Source organism: Monodon monoceros, unplaced genomic scaffold (genome assembly GCF_005190385.1).
Source record: "Monodon monoceros isolate NGI ecotype Baffin Bay Population unplaced genomic scaffold, NGI_Narwhal_1 Super_Scaffold_13, whole genome shotgun sequence".
In the NCBI taxonomy this organism is placed as follows: Eukaryota; Metazoa; Chordata; class Mammalia; order Artiodactyla; family Monodontidae; genus Monodon; species Monodon monoceros.
The window spans coordinates 29,532,906-29,552,078 of NW_021703769.1; the positions used below are offsets into that span (position 1 = coordinate 29,532,906).

The following is a 19,173-nucleotide window of genomic DNA, read 5'->3' on the forward strand; positions in this document are numbered from 1 at the left end:
TATGATGCACCTTAAGGCAGAAGCCAGAGGCCTGCCCCATTTGAGCTGCATGAATTGTACAGCCTCCTAGTGCACTGCTTTCTAATTCTAATCTAGTGGCAGTCCAGGGGTTAGGAGCACAGGCTCTGAAGCCAGACTCTCTTGACTGGGCCCTAGCCCTGCCACTCACAGGCTACTAGCTCTGTGACTTTGAGAAATTCATTTAAACTTTCCATAAAATAGGGATGGTAATAGTACCTACTTCAGAGGGGTATTGTAAGAATTAAAGTTAATTCATGCAAAATGCTTAGAACAGTGCCTGGCGTATACGAGACAGTATAAATGCCTAGTTTATACAATTAATTAAAAATAAACATTACCATTATCACTAAAAATTTTAAGTTTCCTCTCTACCTCCTATGGCTTGCCTCCTTTCAAGCCCCTCTTCTTCTAAATTAGAGGGTATTAGGTGCTATCAGGGGCAGCTCCCACAGCCTTGTTGATGTTCTGCTACCTGTGGTCAATGTGAGAAAACTGGTTTGGAGCAAGAAGAGTAGGGCTGATGTGGTGTGTGTCTCTTCATCCCTACAGCCCACATTCCTCTACATTACAGGGTTTGCCAGGTGAGCCTCCAAACATTTCTTAGGGACACTGCTACTTCTCAGAAGGGGGTAGGACTTAGCCCTGGGTCTTGCTTCCAAAGGTCTCACTTACTTCTATCCCTAAGAGTATGTCCCCATTTCTAGCATGTCAATGTTCCCTCTCCCTGGTTTCCTGTACTGGGGGCAGGTCATTTCAGTGCAGATCCTATGGAGGCAGGTGGATACCAGGTCATCCTCCCTAATGTGTACCCTGGATGATCCCCTCTCCCAGTCTCATTCATTAATTCACTTAACAAATATTTATTGGTCATCTAGATGCAAAGAATACTGAAATAAAAGATACCATTCTTACCATAAAATCTAACCCTTTTATTCCTCTAGTACACAGTACTTATACAAAATTCTCATTGCTCCTTTCATTGCTCTTGAACAGTTAAATTATACGAACTTCTGAGCTACAAACAACAAGAATGCTTTTGTTCTCAAGGAGCTTCTAATCCAGAGATCAGGGGTGGGTGAATGGGTGAGTGGGTGTGACAAATATGGGTGACATAGGAGTCAGCCTAGGGTGCTACAGTGAACTTAGAATGGGGAAAGGAGAGGAAGGAGGACAGAGAGGAACTCCAAGAATAAAGGGCACAGGAGCTCAGTTTGGGGACTAGCCTTAAATAGCAACTATTTTCCATTTCAAGTCTTTTAACTTGCTCCATGCCCTTTGGAGTCACTGCCAGCTTTTCAGAGTGTTATACACCTACATTGTGGGCCTTCATAAAAACAGCCCAGTGGTAGACAAAAACCAGGCACACTGCTTTTCATACATACCTCGTATTTCATGGTAAAAAATCCATCCCCTCCAATGCCCTCAAGTGCAAAGGCCTGTACAATTGGCCATTTCTCCACTACAAACATATCAAATATCTGCAAGTGACCTAGAGGAATCAAGTACAACATGTATCAAATACCGTCCTGGATATAGCAGTCTAAACCTGATCTAATGTGGTCATTAGACATCATTTCTCACAAGTTCACCACAGCCTCATCAAGCAAAATAAAACTGAAACAGATACACAAACAAGTTACAAAAATTCAGATTTCTCTACAGTATTTTTTCACATTCTGGTTTCCTAAGTAAGTAAGTAAATAAATAAATAGTGGCCTACTACATCTGACTTGTATCACTAAGTGGATATATTTATTAATAGACAAATTTATTAAAACTTGGCTCCTTTCCCTTAAGAAACACAGCTAACCAACTTCCTCAAGGGAAAATTACCAAATCAAAATTTTTCTTTTCTTATAACAACAAGCTTCAATGTGCAAAGTTTTTTTTTGTTTTTTTAATAAGTAAGATACAAGCACTGCTAAGCTTGTTCATTTTTTCCCTCTGTTTTCACACTTTTTTTTTCGGCCATGCCGTGTTGGCACGTGGGATCTTAGTTCCCAGACCAGGGATCGAACCTGTGCCCCCTGCACTGGAAGCACAGAGTCTTAACCACTGGACCACCAGGGAAGTCCCCTACACATTATTTTTGAGTCTCACTGTCAGCATATTTTTAACAGCTACCCAAATTACTATTTCTTATTAGCAAGAGGCCCCACATCTACACTTCAAGTATAATAAGTGGTATAGCATAGATGGCAACTATGGTAAATCCCTTATCAGTTCTTCTGACTGCTGCTGGTAGCATGCTGTGTTGCTGCAGAAACTTCAGTTATGAATACAAGCTTGCATAGGAAAGTTCCCAAATTTCATTCTGCTTGATCCTCTCTGCCTTTAGTGAAAACAGACCAACAGGTTTCCCAGCTGAATGCCTCCACTGAAAGGAGAAGTAAGGACATTCGATTCACACACCATCCCAGCAAGGTTCTAAAATGACTGACTGTCAGATACGCACCTTGGGAGCTGTAAGGAATGCCAATTCTACTACAGTCTCGAACCATGTCCACAAAACTGGCAATTTTAAATTCTTCTGCAGCTTCCTCATCTTCATACTAAAGAAGGAAATAGAAAGGGAACAGGCTCTAATGAGACATCATACAAAATCCCATATTTTCTGTGCATTTTTATTAGTTGTCCCAAATGTCCCAAGAGGGTTTTTTTGTTTGTTTTTGTTTTGTTTTGTTTTGCTTGGCCGCATTGCGTGGCTTGCGGGATCTTAGTTCCCTGACTAGGGACTGAACCCATTCCTCGGCAGTAAAAGCACAGAGTCCTAACCACTGGAACGCTAGGGAATTCCCATCAAGAGGGTATTTTTTTTTTTTTTTTTTCGGTACGTGGGCCTCTCACTGCTGTGGCCTCTCCCGTTGCGGAGCACAGGCTCCGGACGCACAGGCCCAGCGGCCATGGCTCACAGGCCCAGCCGCTCCGCGGCACGCAGGATCCTCCCGAACCGGGGCACAAATCCGTGTCCCCTGCATCGGCAGGCGGACTGCCAACCACTGCACCACCAGGGAAGCCCAAGAGGGTATTTTTAAAGGCAACTTTCAGTGTTTGCTGGTCAGAAACACGTCATTCCCTTACCTTACACCACACACAAAAATCAACTCAAAATGGATCAGAGGCCTAAATGCAAGAGATAAAACTTGCCCTCAAAAGTCCCCCAAATGCTCATATGGCAAGAAACGTTCTGGACCTACACTGGGTCACAATTTCCACGAAATCTTAAGTCCCAATTTGATTTCTAGCCAAATCTCTGAAAAGGGTCTAAAGGGAAATAGAAACAAATACCAAGATATCCAAACATGGAAATGTCACAGAGCTTATCAAATTCTCCTGGGGCAGTTCCTAGGCCCGAGAGAATGGACCCAGGCCGGGGATAAAGAAGCAGGGTAGGAAGGCAGGTTCACAAGCCCACTATTAGGTCCCAATTTTAATAGTCATTTTTGTCTCTTTCAGGCGTATAATTTATTGCTAGGGTAGCCTCATAATGAAATATGAAAAGTTCCACTAAAAAAAATAACCTTTTTTGTGTAACCACATTTCACAAATTTTTATTTTTTGGGGGGGCCATGTTGCGCAGCATGCGGGATCTTAGTTCCACAACCAGGGATCAAACCCATGCCCCCTGCAGTGGAAGCTTGGAGTCCTAACCACTGGACCACCAGGGAACTCCCCAATTTGATTTCTTTAAGGACCTCCTGTTCCCATTCTATCAATACATTTTCCTGAACGAATATCCTCAGAGTGTCTCTAAGCGCCTATTTTATCGTTTCTCCTCACCTCATTTTCGGTCATGCAGTGGAAATGCAGATTTCTCCAATGTGCCACATAGGGTAAAAGATAGCGATAATTTATAGGATTACAGTACAGATGGACACTATCTGATTTAATCAATATAATCACATCTGTAAGAAAAACAAAATTAAAACACAAGATTGTCAAAGGCATTTCCTTTACACATCTTCCGCCCACATAATCAGTAAAACCATTAAAACTACAGAAACAATGTAACAAAACTCTAAACTGAAAATTCTTTAATTAGGCAACGTGCTTCAAAGTGACTAGAGAACACTCAAGTGTGGACAGCAAGCATTTCCTCATCCCCATGCCATGCTTCCACTACTGTGGCCCTCTGGTTGTGGTAGAAAAGTCAAAAGAACAGCCTTCAGGGTGTTTCACAAAGTTCAATACAGCAAAATTTGTTGTACCAAACTCAACTGTGTACTTCGCTGTGGAGATAGATAGCAATTGGAAACTCTACAGGTAAAAGCCACTGAGGCAGGAAAACAGCACCAAATATGGCCAGTGACTGGTTCTCCTGCAGACATCAGTGTATAAAGCTCTTGGCTGCTGGCTCATCTGGCTCAAGGCAAATCGTGGGCCCGAGGATACCCTTTGCCTTGCAACCTGGGAAGGGTTATTGTATACAGATGTAAACTCTGTACACAGGAAAGGCTGGGAGGAAGGAAGTAGAGGCAAGTGATCAGCAGCTCACAGATTTAGGGAATAACCATCGATGCTGGTGGGTCAAATAAATAAAGCAATCCCAAAGGTGCAAATAAAACCAAGTAAACGAACAAACAAGCCATGGAACGGGGCAGGAATATTAAAAGAGTTTGAACACTGAGAAAGAAAGCAGTCACACTTCCAGAAGAAAAGCAGAGGCTCCATTCTACGGCTCCTCAGAAACCAAAGTCATTAGGCCTCTTTCTAACAAGATGACACTAGGGAAGGGGCTAGAGGAGATGGCTGGAAGTGAGAGAGGAGCGTGGGGGCAGGAAGCAACTGAGGCAGCAGGTTTAGGGCAATGCCAACACAGTAACACAGTGTGACGGACCATAATCTACAAAAACATAAGCCCAGTGAACACTGATCTCAGCTGACTGCACAGCTGGGTGGCCCCATGAAATAAAGCTCCATGATGGTGGCCTTTTAAGCCACTCTGAGCTCCACACCTGGTCAGACCCTAGGTGTTCTAGGCAACACAGTATGGAGCAGGCTCTTCACTGCTGACTCTCAGCTAAGTGCTAGAGTTAAAAGGTAGCAAGGGATGGGAAAGAAGCCCCGTCTCATTCTGCTGGGAGACCCACCCTGAATCACCTGTAGGTCACCTACTCAATAGTGAGCGTTTGATGTCACTGAGGGCTTCCTGTATAGACTGTACTCTATACTAATGTGTAACATACTTCAAAGAATTAGGATCCAATAAAAGAAATAATGCAACAGCTACTAAACCTAATGAAGCATGCTCAGGATCTCACAAGACTGATGTCATCACTACAAATAAATTTTAACAGAGTACACAGTCAGGTAAAAGAAGAAAGCATAGAGCACGTAAACTATTTTAAAAGTTTCTTTTTAAAATAAATCCTTTGTGTTTGCCTCTTTTTCTCTCAGATAATTAGGGATTGTAATATAGAAGATAAATCTGGTGAACTCAGCTTTCTAGTTACTTGGATTTAAAAAATGAATTTATTAATTTGGAATAAAACACTCACTTTATAAGCACTCATTGTGCTAGGTGACAGGATAAAGACAAGATAAGCAAAAAGGAGTACCTCTGAGGATTTAAACTACGTCCTTAATTTCAGTACTGCAATGTCCTTAGCAACCTTGACTGCAGTGAAATGTGTGGTTGATACAAGTATCTGCCTTTTTGTAACTGTCTAAATGAGCTGCCAAGATGAATTCTTTCCAAACCAGTATGTTTTACAGTCTAAGAAAGCATTTTTTAAAATCAAAATCTGAAACTAAATTTGAATTGAAAAAAAATTAACAGAAGGAATAATTTCACCCTGCTTTCTGTACTTCCTAATAAAAAGAAAATCTTTCACCAATCTATAAGGATAGATACTATTAAGGACTTTACTACAGAAGAATTTTCACATACACTAGGCCAGGGTTCTTCACCTTCAGCACTACTGACAGTTTAGACCAGATCATTCTTTGTTGTGGGGAGCTGTCCTGTGTACGCATTGTAGGATGTTTAGCAGCATCTCTGGCCTCTACCCACTCTGCCCAGTTGTGACAATCAAAAATGTCTTCAGATATTGCCAAATGTCCCCTGGGGGATAAAACTTCCCCCAGTTGAGAACCACTGTACTAGATCCACAGCAAGATTATTTCAACATCAGATGTTTGCTTTCACACGTCCCCCAGCTGCTTCACAAGAGCTGTCTCTCATCCATTTTGACTTGTCTATTCCTGTGTCTCCTGATCCACCTGGCAGACAAGTCATAATGCTAAGTATGTGATATCAGAGATAGCTCCTGGGCATCACCCCATAGCAGCATGAACACAGGGTGAGTGTCTCAGAGCCAAGGAAAGGGGAATGTAAGCAGAAAGTCTGCATTGTAGTCACAGGCATCGTCATAAATTACAGCTCACAGAAAACAATTCCCAAAGACAGAGCAGGACAAAGAGCCTTTGTTCCTAAGCTGAAGATCCACATGAAGTCCTCCTTGCAGGAGTAGCCTGCAGGCTTATCCTTGAATCACAGCTGAGAGTGCTTTCATAGGACAACGGCACATAATATGAACCTCCCAGCATGTAGAGGCAATGGAAAATTCAGAGGAAAACTAGTACCTTGCCAAGAAGATATAAAGCCAAATATTGATGTTTACTTTTTTCCTCTAAAACCGATTTATCTAGTAAACATACTCTGAAAACTACTTGTCACTAGTCTCTTATAATCCAGCAGGTAACCTACAGAGCATATTACTTAACATATCAATAAAGAAGAAATGTCGTTTTTCATTAATAAAAAAAGCAAAAATATACTGGATCTTCAGACTATTTTAAATTTGATCATATTTTTCCATAAAAAGTCCATGAAATAAGAATCCAAAGTACTATATCACTTACTCCTCTCTCACACAGAGTTCACCAATATATACTTACCATCTAGAACCTCTTCAGAAAACCCTGTTTTCTCAAAATCACTGGTATTCTGATTGTACAAACCAAACAGAAGATAATTTGCCAGCTCTCTGCAGCCTTCATTGTACCTGCTATCGATTCCTGCAAGGCAAAAAAGGCTTTGATCAGCTGTACTGTACTACGGGGAACATATGAGTCCCAACCGTTTGCCCCTGCTCAGCAAAACCCTAGTGGTTAAGTTAAAGGCAGCACCTCAGACCAGTTTTGTGCCAGAAGCCAAACTAAACAACTCTGAAAGAAGCAGGCCTCAGCATCAAGTACTCTTACATGGATTCAAGATCTATATAGTTGAGACAATCAAACAGCACAGAACATAGAAGCTGTTAATTTAATCAAAAGCAATTCTTGAGGATAGAAGGAACCAGAAAATATAGTCCAAGTCCTGCCATAGTTGGTTAAAATTTTTTAATACTTTCAGTTAGAATAGGAATAGGCATCAGAAAAGTATTCTCTTCTCAAAGAGACCTTTACCAAAACACGTGGAGTTAAATAAAGGGGGATTAAGGTGGTTTGAAAAGAACTCAAAGAAGTAAAAAGAGGACAAGTGAATGAAACCTCAGACATCCATCATTTCACAAATATTTATCAGGCCCAAGGCCTAGCACTCTGCTGGGTGCTGAAGCATGTAGTAAACATGCCTACAGATGGTCTTCACGAAGCTTACAGTCTAGTAGGGCTGGGTCAGAGACTAATAAAAAGGAAATTAAATACTGCCTTCACAACTGCCTTTCAATGCCACAGGCACATATACTACCTGGTTCCTGGATATCTGTGAAGGCCCAGAGCTATGACTCTGGACAAGAGGGACATGTCAAGGGCAGGAGGCAGCTGGCTACGTGAGGCTAAAAGGAAGGGGCTGGGCAGAAGAAGCTCCAAGAATGGAAATATGGCTGGAGCCTGGGAAACAGGACTGTCAGTTGTTATTCAGACCAGTGAAAAGTAATGGGCATTCAGACCAGAGGGGCTTAGAGACCACCTGTGGCAGGGGACTTCAAATATGGGAAGACTTCTTTCTGAGCAAGATCAAAGCAGCACACCCTCTTTTATGCCATCCAACACTTTAGTGAAGAAAGAGATGAAAAAGATTCAAAAGCAGAAATTACCTGGCCTACATAAGGCCTGAAGTAGAAAGGGCTACAGAGTTAAAAATAACCAGTGGACTGGGCAGCATGTCCTCTTCTAAGGATTCCAGCTACATAAACTGCCACAAAAAATGCTAACATTAAAAAGACTGACCATGTAAAATTAAAGGTAAAAGATACTATATGTAACCACTTTAGTTAATAAAGTTGTTTCCCATGGGGGAATTTTGGGCTACAAATCTGATACTGCTAAACATGCATACTGGAATTAAACAAGTAAATGGATGGTAGACGGTAGGTGCCAAGTTTCTCACTGGTGGAGTGGAAGTTTACAGATAAGCAAGAGAAGGAGGCTAGAATGATCCATGTAGTAATGGGTTAGAGCTAGAAACACTAATATGAATTCACATTTAGCTTAATACAGTAGAGACAGTTATATAACATTTACAGATGTGTATATATACACCACTTAAGGTACACACATATATTTCCTTACTTTGTCAGCTGAGAGGGCCTAAAAGCAATGACATCCCAGTAGCAAAGAGCATACCCAGTGCCCAGATCTTGGTTTCTAATACCATTCTCCAATAAAAGAAATCAGGGCTTCTTAGAGAAATAGCTGATTCTAGGACTGAAGCAGGTAATATACAAAATAAGACTGAAGCATCTTATAATGTCAGAAAGTACAGAAGTACTAAATAAACTAAAACTTTTATGGAGATATATCAAAGGGAGGGATGTAGGAACCAACTGAAAGAGCCCCAAACGGCCAAGGCTGGAACAATCTGAAGTAGTAGTAGGTTATAACCTAAGGTATAAATGAAGTAGTACTGGATTTTAACTCAAAGTATAAAATAAATCTCCATGAAGACATACAAACAAACGATTGAATAAATAAATAAATGGGGGAGGAGAGACAAATATCCCATGCAGAAGAATTTCAAATAATTTATGTAGACACTACCCTCCTCAAGGCAATGGAGCATAATCCCTGCTCCTTAAGTGTGGGCTCATAGTGACTTCCTTCCAAAGAGGACAATATGGAAGGAGGGGTGGGGAGAGTACTTTACAATGCAGAACCTGACAAATATTATCTTAGCCAAGTGACCAAAGTCAATATAAACAGTGAAAAGTCTTGTGAGTATGTATCCTTGATATGTGATGAAAATGGCATGTTACTTCATTGGTCTTGCACTCCAAAATCTATAACCCCAGTCTAAGCATGAGAAAAACATAAGAAAAATCCCAAAAGAGGGATTTCACATATGTCAAAACTTATCACATCATACACTTTAAATATGTGCAGTTTACTATACATGAATTATACCACCATAAAGCTGTTTTAAAAAAAAGGTTAGCAGAAATTCAGTGAGAACATCTCCTACATCCTAATAACTAAATGAAAAATGCCAAAGTGGAGGGAGTTGAGTCAGAGTTGCTCAGAAGGATACTGTAGAGGCTAGAGGATAGATTAATCCAACCAACCAACCAACCATGAGATGCTATGATAACTCTAATTACCCAAAAAAGCAGAATTCACTAAACCCCAGAAGCTGTTTAAAAACACACAAGTGCGTCATTGATTTCTTGCTTCACATTCACATACAGCTGTTTGTCCTGAAGGTTTTTTTTGGCTGCACCACTTAGCATGTGGGATCCTAGTTCCCTGACTAGGGATCGAACCCACAGCCCCTGCATCAGAAGCACATAGTCTTAACCATTGGACCGCCAGGGAAGTCCCTGTCCTGAAGGTTTATTAAGTTTTTACCTCAATCTTCACACCCAACTTCAAACACCAATTTCTGCAACATTTGTGTTTTCATTGAAAATATATATATAAATATGTATATATATATATATATAGTCTCGTGATATTCTTATAAGTAGACTTTTTTTTCAATCCTTTAGTATTCTATATTCAAGTAGCCCACATGATCAATTTTATGTTGCCTATTTTTACTAGGTTGAGCCTTAACTAACAGAAATAACAGCGTAAGTCCAGTAACAAACAGGTGATTTTATTCATAAGTAAATTCATGGCAAAGACAGCCCCCACACCCTTGATGGCTGCAGCTGGAAAGAGAATCCAGTGAGTGTTGTTTCAGCATTTGACTGGAATTCTAGGCCCACCATAAACTATGTCTCTTAGCTAAGTGAGTGATGAAGCCAAGATTCAAACCCAAAACCTGCCTGGCTCCAGAGTGCACGTTTTTAACCACTCTGCCCACTGCCTATCGTAAGTTTAAATGCAAGTGCTATTAAGTGAAAAAATAAAATTATGCATAGACTATCTGAGGAAGGACAAACAAGAAAGTGGTTTGCTTCTGGGAAGGAAATTGGGTGGTTGACAGACAAACAACCTGACCTAAGCAAGTTTAATGACTCAATACTGTGAATGTAAATGAAAGTGAGATAAAGAAGGAGATTGACCTGACATAGGAAAATCTCCAAGATATACTTATCAAGTGAAAAATTTTCAATTAGATTAACAACAATATACATAAAATGTTTCCTTTTATGTTAAAAAAAATATGGTTGATATTATCTCTGGGGAGTGGGACTGGGTAACTGGGATGATTAGAAAATTTTGTTCATTATTATTTGTGTAATGTCTTAATTTTTAAATTATATGATGTGTTTTCATAATAAAAACAGTTAAAGAACAAATAAATGCCGAATTCTGCCACTCCATGGCCCTGAGCAAGTCTGTTTGATCTCCCAGAGTCTCAGTTTCCTCCTCTGTAAAAAAGGGACAACACTGCTTCTTGTAAGGTTGCTGTGAGGAGAAATGAGGTAACATGTACAAAGTGCCTGCTCTGTGGTACAGGCTCCCTATCTCACTGATATCTCACCTGACCTCATTAAAACAGCAACAGATCTCAGGGGAACAAAAGCTGGGAGAAGAATACTAACTCACAGCTTATCTCACAGTGATGATACTATTATTAATATCTTCCTGTGAACAGAAGCCAAGTTGTCCCAGCCCTGAGTCCCACCTTGTTAAAAGCACTGACCTAGGATGCAGAGGATTCCATCGGGTTGAGACTTGCTGCTCTGGGTCAGGATGCTCTGAACCTGGCGGAGTCGACTGCAGCTGCAATAAGAACAGAAATCAGCTTCCTGAGTGCCAGCATATGAAGGCATGAGGAAGGGAACGGCTGCTAGGGATGGAAACTAGTCCTTATCTGACTTTGGTATCAGAATCATAACAAGAAATTAGGGAGTATTCTTTTTTCTTCTATTTTTTGGAAGAGATTATGCAGAAGTGGTCTGAAGACTGTCTGAACTGCTGATTACAAACTGATGGTCAGTGGCTCTCTGGCTCAACAAAGGATGGAGCCAAAGGCCCTCTCATGATGAATGCTGGACAGGACTAGAACTGAGCAGCTGACCAGAAGGACGTCCAATGACTTCTCAATTTTGAAGTTTAATCAAAGAAGAGTTTCTACACTTACCTGTCTTAACTGTGGTCATCATTGGTCTGTTAAAAACGAAACAAAAAACAAACAGATAAAAACTAAAAACTGGCCTAAGGACCTAAAGGAAGCTCTGATGTATCATCATAACTACCCCCACAGAGAGTGTCAGTAGATGGTACTTGCTCCCATTTCTGTGCAGATCTCTGATTCCATTGGTTTTAGGCATATGCCCTTCCTCCCAAACAAAGCATAAGGAGAGACACGACCAGACGTTAATATCACTTCTAAGGACCCCGTGCTTTCCATATCAATCCCTCCTCCTTCCCAGAAGTCCGAGACAGCTGGTCACTTTCCTGCTTGAGACTGATCTTTCCATAAGGTCTGTCCACATCACCTTCAGGTCCAAGATCTGTCTCCAGTATTCATTCCCTAACACTCCTATATTAATTTTTTTCCCTACAGTCAACATATTCCCAGCCCTACCACATCATTATTATCTAAGATCCTCCATAAACCAACTACAGTAACTGTTCCATCCATAACAATCAGATTTCATCCTCACCCCTCTGTTCCGGTACACTGCCCTACACTTACCCAAGCAATAGCGTATCCAGCCAAACAACACCACTTCCCTTCCTTGGATTCTCTTTCCCCGCCTGGATTCTTTCTGATGTTCCCATACCCCAAGTCCATGACTTAGTGGTCATTATCACTGTCTTCCCTCAAGATGTTCACAATCTTCCACCTAACACAGAAACCAAAGATAGCACCAAAAAATAGAAACCTACAGATCAATATCTACCATGAATATAGATATAAAAATCCTCAATAAAATATTAGCAATAGAATATTAGCAAATAGAATTAGCAAATAGAATTATCAAAAACATACAAAAAGAATTGTACACCATGACCAAGATGGATGCAAGGCTGTTTCACTACTGGTAAATCAATCAATATAATCCATCATCTAACAGGCTAAAGAAGAAAAAAAAAATCACACAACCATATAATTGATGCAGAAAAATCATCTAACAGAATTCAACACCCATTCATAATAAAAACACTTAGAAAACTAGAAATAGAGTTTCCTCAACTTGATAAAGAACATCTACAAAAAAACCTCCAAAGCAATGTTTGGAATATACTTAATGGTGAAAGAACTAAATGAGGAACAAGAAAAATATGTCTGCTCTCATTATTCCGATTCAACATAATACTGGAAGTTCTAGCCAATGCGATAAGGCAAAAAAAAAAAGGAAATAAAAGGCATAAAGATAGAAAAGGAAGACATAAAACGATTGCTATTTGCAGATGACATAATGACCTATGCAGGGAATCTCACAGAATCTACAAAAAACAAAATCTGAGAACTAATAAGTGAATTCAACAAAGTCACAAGATCAACATATAAAAACCAACTGTATAAATGAACACACAGAAACCAAAATTAAAAATACAGTATCATTTAAATATAAATCTAACAAAACATGCACAGGGCTTACAAGCTAAAAACTACAAAACACTGATAAAGGAAACCAAAAAAGATATAAGTAAGTGGAGAGACATATTGTATTTACGGACTGGAAGACTCAACATAATATAGATGTCAATTCTCCTTAAATTAATGTACAAGTTTAACACAATTCCTATCATAATCGCAGCAAGATTTTTTGTAGATACAGAAAAGATTACTCTAAAACTTACATGGAATGGCAAAGGAACATTCTAAAATAGCTAAAACTTTTCTGAAAATGAATAAAGTGGGAGGAATTACTCTACCTCATGTCAAGACTTATTAGAGAGGCAGGTTCAAGATGGTGGAGTAAAAGGATGTGCACTCACTCCATCTTGCGAGAGCACTGGAATCACAACTAACTGCTGAACAGTCATCGACAGGAAGACACTTGAACTCACCAAAAAAGATACCCCCAAACCAAAGACAAAGGAGAAGCCATAATGAGACAGTAGGAGGGGCACAATCACAATAAAATCAAATCCCATAACTGCTGGGTGGGTGACTCACAAGCTGGAGAACAATTATACCACAGAAGTCCACTCACTTGAATGAAGTTTCTGAGCACCACGTCAGGCTTCCCAACCTGGGGGTCTGGCAAAGGAAGGAGGAATTCCCAGAGATTCAGATTTTGACGGCTAACGGGATTTGTTTGCAGGATACTGACAGGACTGGGGGAAACAGAGACTCCACTCTTGAAGGGCACATACAAAGTAGTGTGTGTGTCAGGGCTCAGGGGGAAGGAGCAGTGACCCCATAGGAGGCTGAACCAGACCCACCTGCTATTCTTGGAGGGTCTCCTGAAGAGGTGGGGGATGGCTGTGGCTCACTGGTGGGACAAGGACACTGGCAGCAGAAGTTCTGGGAAGTACTCCTTGGCATGAGCCCCCCCCCCCCACCGGAATCTAACATTAGTCCCACCAAAGAGCCTGTAGTCTCCAGTGCTCGGCCGCCTCAGGCCAAACAACCAACAGGGAGGGAACCCAGCCCCACCCATCAGCAGACAAACAGATGGAAGTTTTACTGAGCTCTGCCCACCAGAGCAACACCCAGCTCTACCCACCACCAGTCCCTCCCATCAGGAAGCTTGCACAAGCCTCTTAGATAGCCTCATCTACCAGAAGGCAGACAACAGAAGCAAGAAAAACTACAATCCTGCAGCCTGTGGAACAAAAACCACATTCACAGAAAGACAGACAAAACGAAAAGGCAGAGGGCTAGGTACCAGATGAAGGAACAAGATAAAACCCCAGGAACACAACTAAATGAAGTGGAGACAGGCAACCTTCCAGAAAAAGAATTCAGAATAATAACAGTGAAGATGATCCAGGACCTTGAAAAAGAATGGAGGCAAAGATTGAGAAGGTGCAAGAAGTGTTTAACAAAGACCTAGAAGAATGAAAGAAAAAAACACCTAGAAGAATTAAAGAACAAACAAACAGAGGTGAACAATACAATAACTGAAACGAAAAATACACTAGAAGGAATCAATAGCAAAATAACTGAGGGAGAAGAAAGGATGAGCGACCTGGAAGACAGAATGGTGGAATTCACTGCTGCAGAACAGAATAAAGAAAAAAGAATGAAAAGAAATGAAGACAGCCTAAGAGACCTCTGGGACAACATTAAACGCACCAACATACACATTATAGGGGTCCCAGAAGGAAAACAGAAAGGACCCAAGAAAATATCTGAAGAGATTATAGTCGAAAACTTCCCTAACACGGGAAAGGAAATAGCCACCCAAGTCCAGGAAGCGCAGAGAGTCCCAGGCAGGCTAAACCCAAGGAGAAACACACCGAGACACATAGTAACCAAATTGGCAAAAATTAAAGACAAAGAAAAATTATTAAAAGCAACAAGGGAAAAACAACAAATAACATACAAGGGAACTCCCATAAGGTTAACAGCTGATTTCTCAGCAGAAATTCTACAAGCCAGAAGGCAGTGGCACGATGTATTTAAAGTGATGAAAGGGAAGAACCTACAACCAAGATTACTCTACCCAGAAAGGATCTCATTCAGCTTCGATGGAGAAATCAAAAGATTTACAGACAAGAAAAGCTAAGAGAATTCAGCACCACCAAACCAGCTCTACAACAAATGCTAAAGGAACTTCTCTAAGTGGGAAACACAAGAGAAGAAAAGGACCTACAAAAACAAACCCAAGGGCTTCCCTAGTGGCGCAGTGGTTGAGAGTCCGCCTGCCGATGCAGGGGACACGGGTTCGTGCCCTGGTCTGGGAAGATCCCACATGCCGCGGAGCGGCTGGGCCCGTGGGCCATGGCTGCTGAGCCTGCGCGTCCGGAGCCTATGCTCCACAAAGGGAGAGGCCATGACAGTGAGAGGCCCGCGTACCACAAAAAAAACAAAACAAACAAACGAAAAAAAACAATTAAGAAAATGGTAACAGGAACATACATACTGATAATACCTTAAAGGTGAATGGATTAAATGCTCCAGCCAAAAGACACAAGCTTGCTGAATGGATATAAAAACAAGACCCATATATATGCTGTCTAAAAGTAACCCACTTCAGACCTAAGGACACATACAGACTGAAAGTGAGGGGATGGAAAAAGAAAGAAAAAAATCAAAAGAAAGCTGGAGTAGCAATACTCATATCAGATAAAATAGACTTTAAAATAAAGAATGTTACAAAAGACAAAGAAGCACACTACATACTGATCAAGGGATCAATCCAAGAAGAATGTATAACAATTATAAATATATATGCCCTCAACATAGGAGCACCTCAATACGTATGGCAAATGCTACTAACAGCTATAAAAGAGGAAATCGACAGAAACACAATAATAGTGGGGGACTTTTAACACCTCACTTACACCAATGGACAGATCATACAAAATGAAAATAAATAAGGAAACAGAAGCTTTAAATGACACAATAGACCAGATAGACTTAATTGATATTTATAGGACATTCCATCCAAAACCAGCAGATTACACTTTCTTCTCAAGTGTGCACGGAACATTCTCCAAGATAGATTACATCTTGGGTCACAAATCAAGCCTCACTAAATTTAAGAAAATTGCAATCATATCAAGCATCTTTTCTGACCACAACACTATGAGATTAGAAATGAATTACAGGGAGAAAAACGTAAAAAATGCAAACACATGGAGGCTAAACAATAAGTTACTAAATCACCAAGAGATCACTGAAGAAATCAAACAGGAAATCAAAAAATACCTAGAGACAAATGACAATGAAAACACGACGATCCAAAACCTATGGGATGCAGCAAAAGCAGTTCTAAGAGTGAAGTTTATAGCTATACAAGCCTACCTCAAGAAACAAGAAAAATCTCAAATAAACAATCTAACCTTACACCTAAAGGAACTAGAGAAAGAAGAACAAACAAAACCCAAAGTTAGCAGAAGGAAAGAATTCATAAAGATCAGAGCAGAAATAAATGAAATAGAAAGAAAGAAAACAATAGCAAAGATCAATAAAACTAAAAGCTGGTTCTTTGAGAAGATAAACAAAATTGATAAATCTTTAACCAGACTCATCAAGAAAAAAAGGGAGAGGACTCAAATCAGTAAAATTAGAAATGAAAAAGGAGAAATTACAATGGACACCACAGAAATACAAAGCATCATAAGAGACTACTACAAGAAACTCTATGCCAATAAAATGGAAAACCTGGAAGAAACGGACAAATTCTCAGAAAGGTATAACCTTCCAAGACTGAACCAGGAAGACATAGAAAATAAGAACAGAACAATCACAAGTAATGAAGTTGAAACTGTGATTAAAATTCTTCCAACAAACAAAAGTCCAGGACCAGATGGCTTCACAGGTGAATTCTATCAAACATTTAGAGAAGAGCTTCTCAAATTCTTTCAAAAAACTGCAGAGGAAGGAACACTCCCAAACTCATTCTATGAGGCCAGCATCACCCTGATACCAAAACCAGACAGATAGTACAAAAAAAGAAAATTACAGACCAAGACTACTGATGAATATAGATGCAAAAATCCTCAAAAAAATAATAACAAGCAGAATCCAACAACACATTAAAAGGATCATACACCATGATCAAGTGGGATTTATCGCAGGGATGCAAGGATTCTTCAATATACACAAATCAATGTGATACACCATATTAACAAATTGAAGAAGAAAAACCATATGATCATCTCAACACATGCAGAAAAAGTTTTTGACAAAACTCAACACCCATTCATGATAATACCTCTCCAGAAAGTGGGAATAGAGAGAACCTACCTCAACATAATAAAGGCCACATACGACAAACCCACAGCAAACATCATTCTCAGTGGTGAAAAACTGAAAGCATTTCATCTAAGATCAGGAACAAGACAAGGATGTCCACTCTTGCCACTATTATTCAACATAGTTTCAGAAGTCCTAGCCACAGCAATCAGAGAAGAAAAAGAAACAAAAGGTATACAAATTGGAAAAGAAGAAGTAAAACTGTCACTGTTTGCAGGTGACATGAAACTATATATAGAAAATCCTAAAGATGCCACCCCGAATAACCAAAGCAATCTTGAGGGAAAAAAAAGGAGCTGGAGGAATCAGACTCCCTGACTTCAGACTACACTACAAAGCTACACTAATCAAGACAATATGGTACTGGCACAAAAACAGAAATATAGATCAATGGAACAGAACAGAAAGCCCAGAGATAAACCCACGCAAGTAATCTATGACAAAGGAGGGCAAGGATATACAATGGAGAAAAGACAGTCTCTTCTAAAAGTGGTGCTGGGAAAACTGGACAGCCACATGTAAAAGAATGAAATTAGAACACTCCCTAACACCATACACAAAAATAATCTCAAAATGGATTAAAGACCTCAATATAAGACCGAACACTATAGAACTCTTAGAGAAAAACATAGGAAGAACACTCTTTGACATAAATCACAGCAAGATCTTTTTTGACCCACCTCCTAGAATAATGGAAATAAAACCAAAAATAAACAAATGGGACCTAATGAAATTTAGAAGCTTTTGCACAGCAAAGAAAAGTATAAACAAGACAAAAAGACAACCCTCAGAATGGGAGAAAATATTTGCAAATGAATCAACGGACAAAGGATTAATCTCCAAAATATATATAAGCTCATGCAGCTCAATAATAAAAAAACAAACAACCTAATCAAAAAACGGGCAGAAGACCTAAATAGACATTTCTCCAAAGAAGACATACAGATGGCCAAGAGGCACATGAAAAGCTGCTCAACATCACTATTAGAGAAATGCAAATCAAAACTACAAAGAGGGGACTTCCCTGGCGGTCCAGTGGTTAAGACTTCGCCTTCCAACGCAGGGGATGTGGGTTCAATCCCTGGCCGGGAGACTAAGATCCTACATGCCTCACAGGCAAAAAACCAAAAACATAAAAACTGAAGCAATATTGTAACAAATTCAACAAAGACTAAAAACGGTCCACATCAAAAAAACAAAAACAAAATCTTAAAAAAAAAAAAAAAAAGACAATGAGGTATCACCTCACACCGGTTAGAATGGGCATCATCAGAAAATCTACAAACAACAAAGGCTGGAGAGGGTGTGGAGAAAAGGGAACTCCCTTGCACTGTTGGTGGGAATGTAAATTGATACAGCTACTATGGAGAACAGTATGGACATTCCTTAAAAAACTAAAAATAGAATTACCATAAGACCCAGCAATCCCACTACTGGGCATATACCCAGAGAAAACCATAATTCAAAAAGACACATGCACCTCAATGTTCACTGCAGCACTATTTACAAAGCCAGGTCATGGAAGCAAACTAAATGCCCATAGACAGATAAATGGATAAAGAAAATGTGGTACATATATGCAATGGAATATTACTCAGCCATAAAATGAATGAAACTGGGTCATTTGCAGAGACTTGGATGGACCTATAGACTGTCATACAGAGTGAAGCAAGTCAAAAAGAGAAAAACAAATATTTTATATTAACGCATATATGTGGAATCTAGAAAAATGGTACAGATGAACCAGTCTGCAAGGCAGAAACAGAGACAGAGAGGTAGAGGACGAAAGTATGGACACCAAGGGGGAAAAGCAGGGTGGTGGGGGTGGTGGGATGAATTGGGATGATTGGGATTGACATATATACACTAACACGTATAAAACAGGTAACTAATAAGAACCTGCTATATAAAAAAATAAAATAAAATTCAAAAAA

The 19,173-nt window shown here is 40.0% G+C and overlaps 1 protein-coding gene across 7 annotated transcripts in view; it reads right to left on the minus strand.

The window, feature by feature from the left end:
- Positions 1-19,173, minus strand: part of CUNH20orf194 (chromosome unknown C20orf194 homolog) — a 148,039-nt gene that overhangs the window by 111,200 nt on the left and 17,666 nt on the right. For all 7 annotated transcript variants that reach the window (XR_003793098.1, XR_003793099.1, XR_003793100.1 and 4 more), the window contains exons 2-6: positions 11,057-11,136; positions 6,922-7,041; positions 3,802-3,926; positions 2,477-2,573; positions 1,404-1,510 (exon numbers count right to left, since the gene is read on the minus strand). Coding sequence is in view for 1 of the 7 variants with exons in the window: in XM_029220249.1 (XP_029076082.1) it covers positions 1,404-1,510; positions 2,477-2,573; positions 3,802-3,926; positions 6,922-7,041; positions 11,057-11,136 (529 nt within the window). In the remaining 6 variants the exon portion in view is untranslated. The remainder of the gene's footprint in view (positions 1-1,403; positions 1,511-2,476; positions 2,574-3,801; positions 3,927-6,921; positions 7,042-11,056; positions 11,137-19,173) is intronic.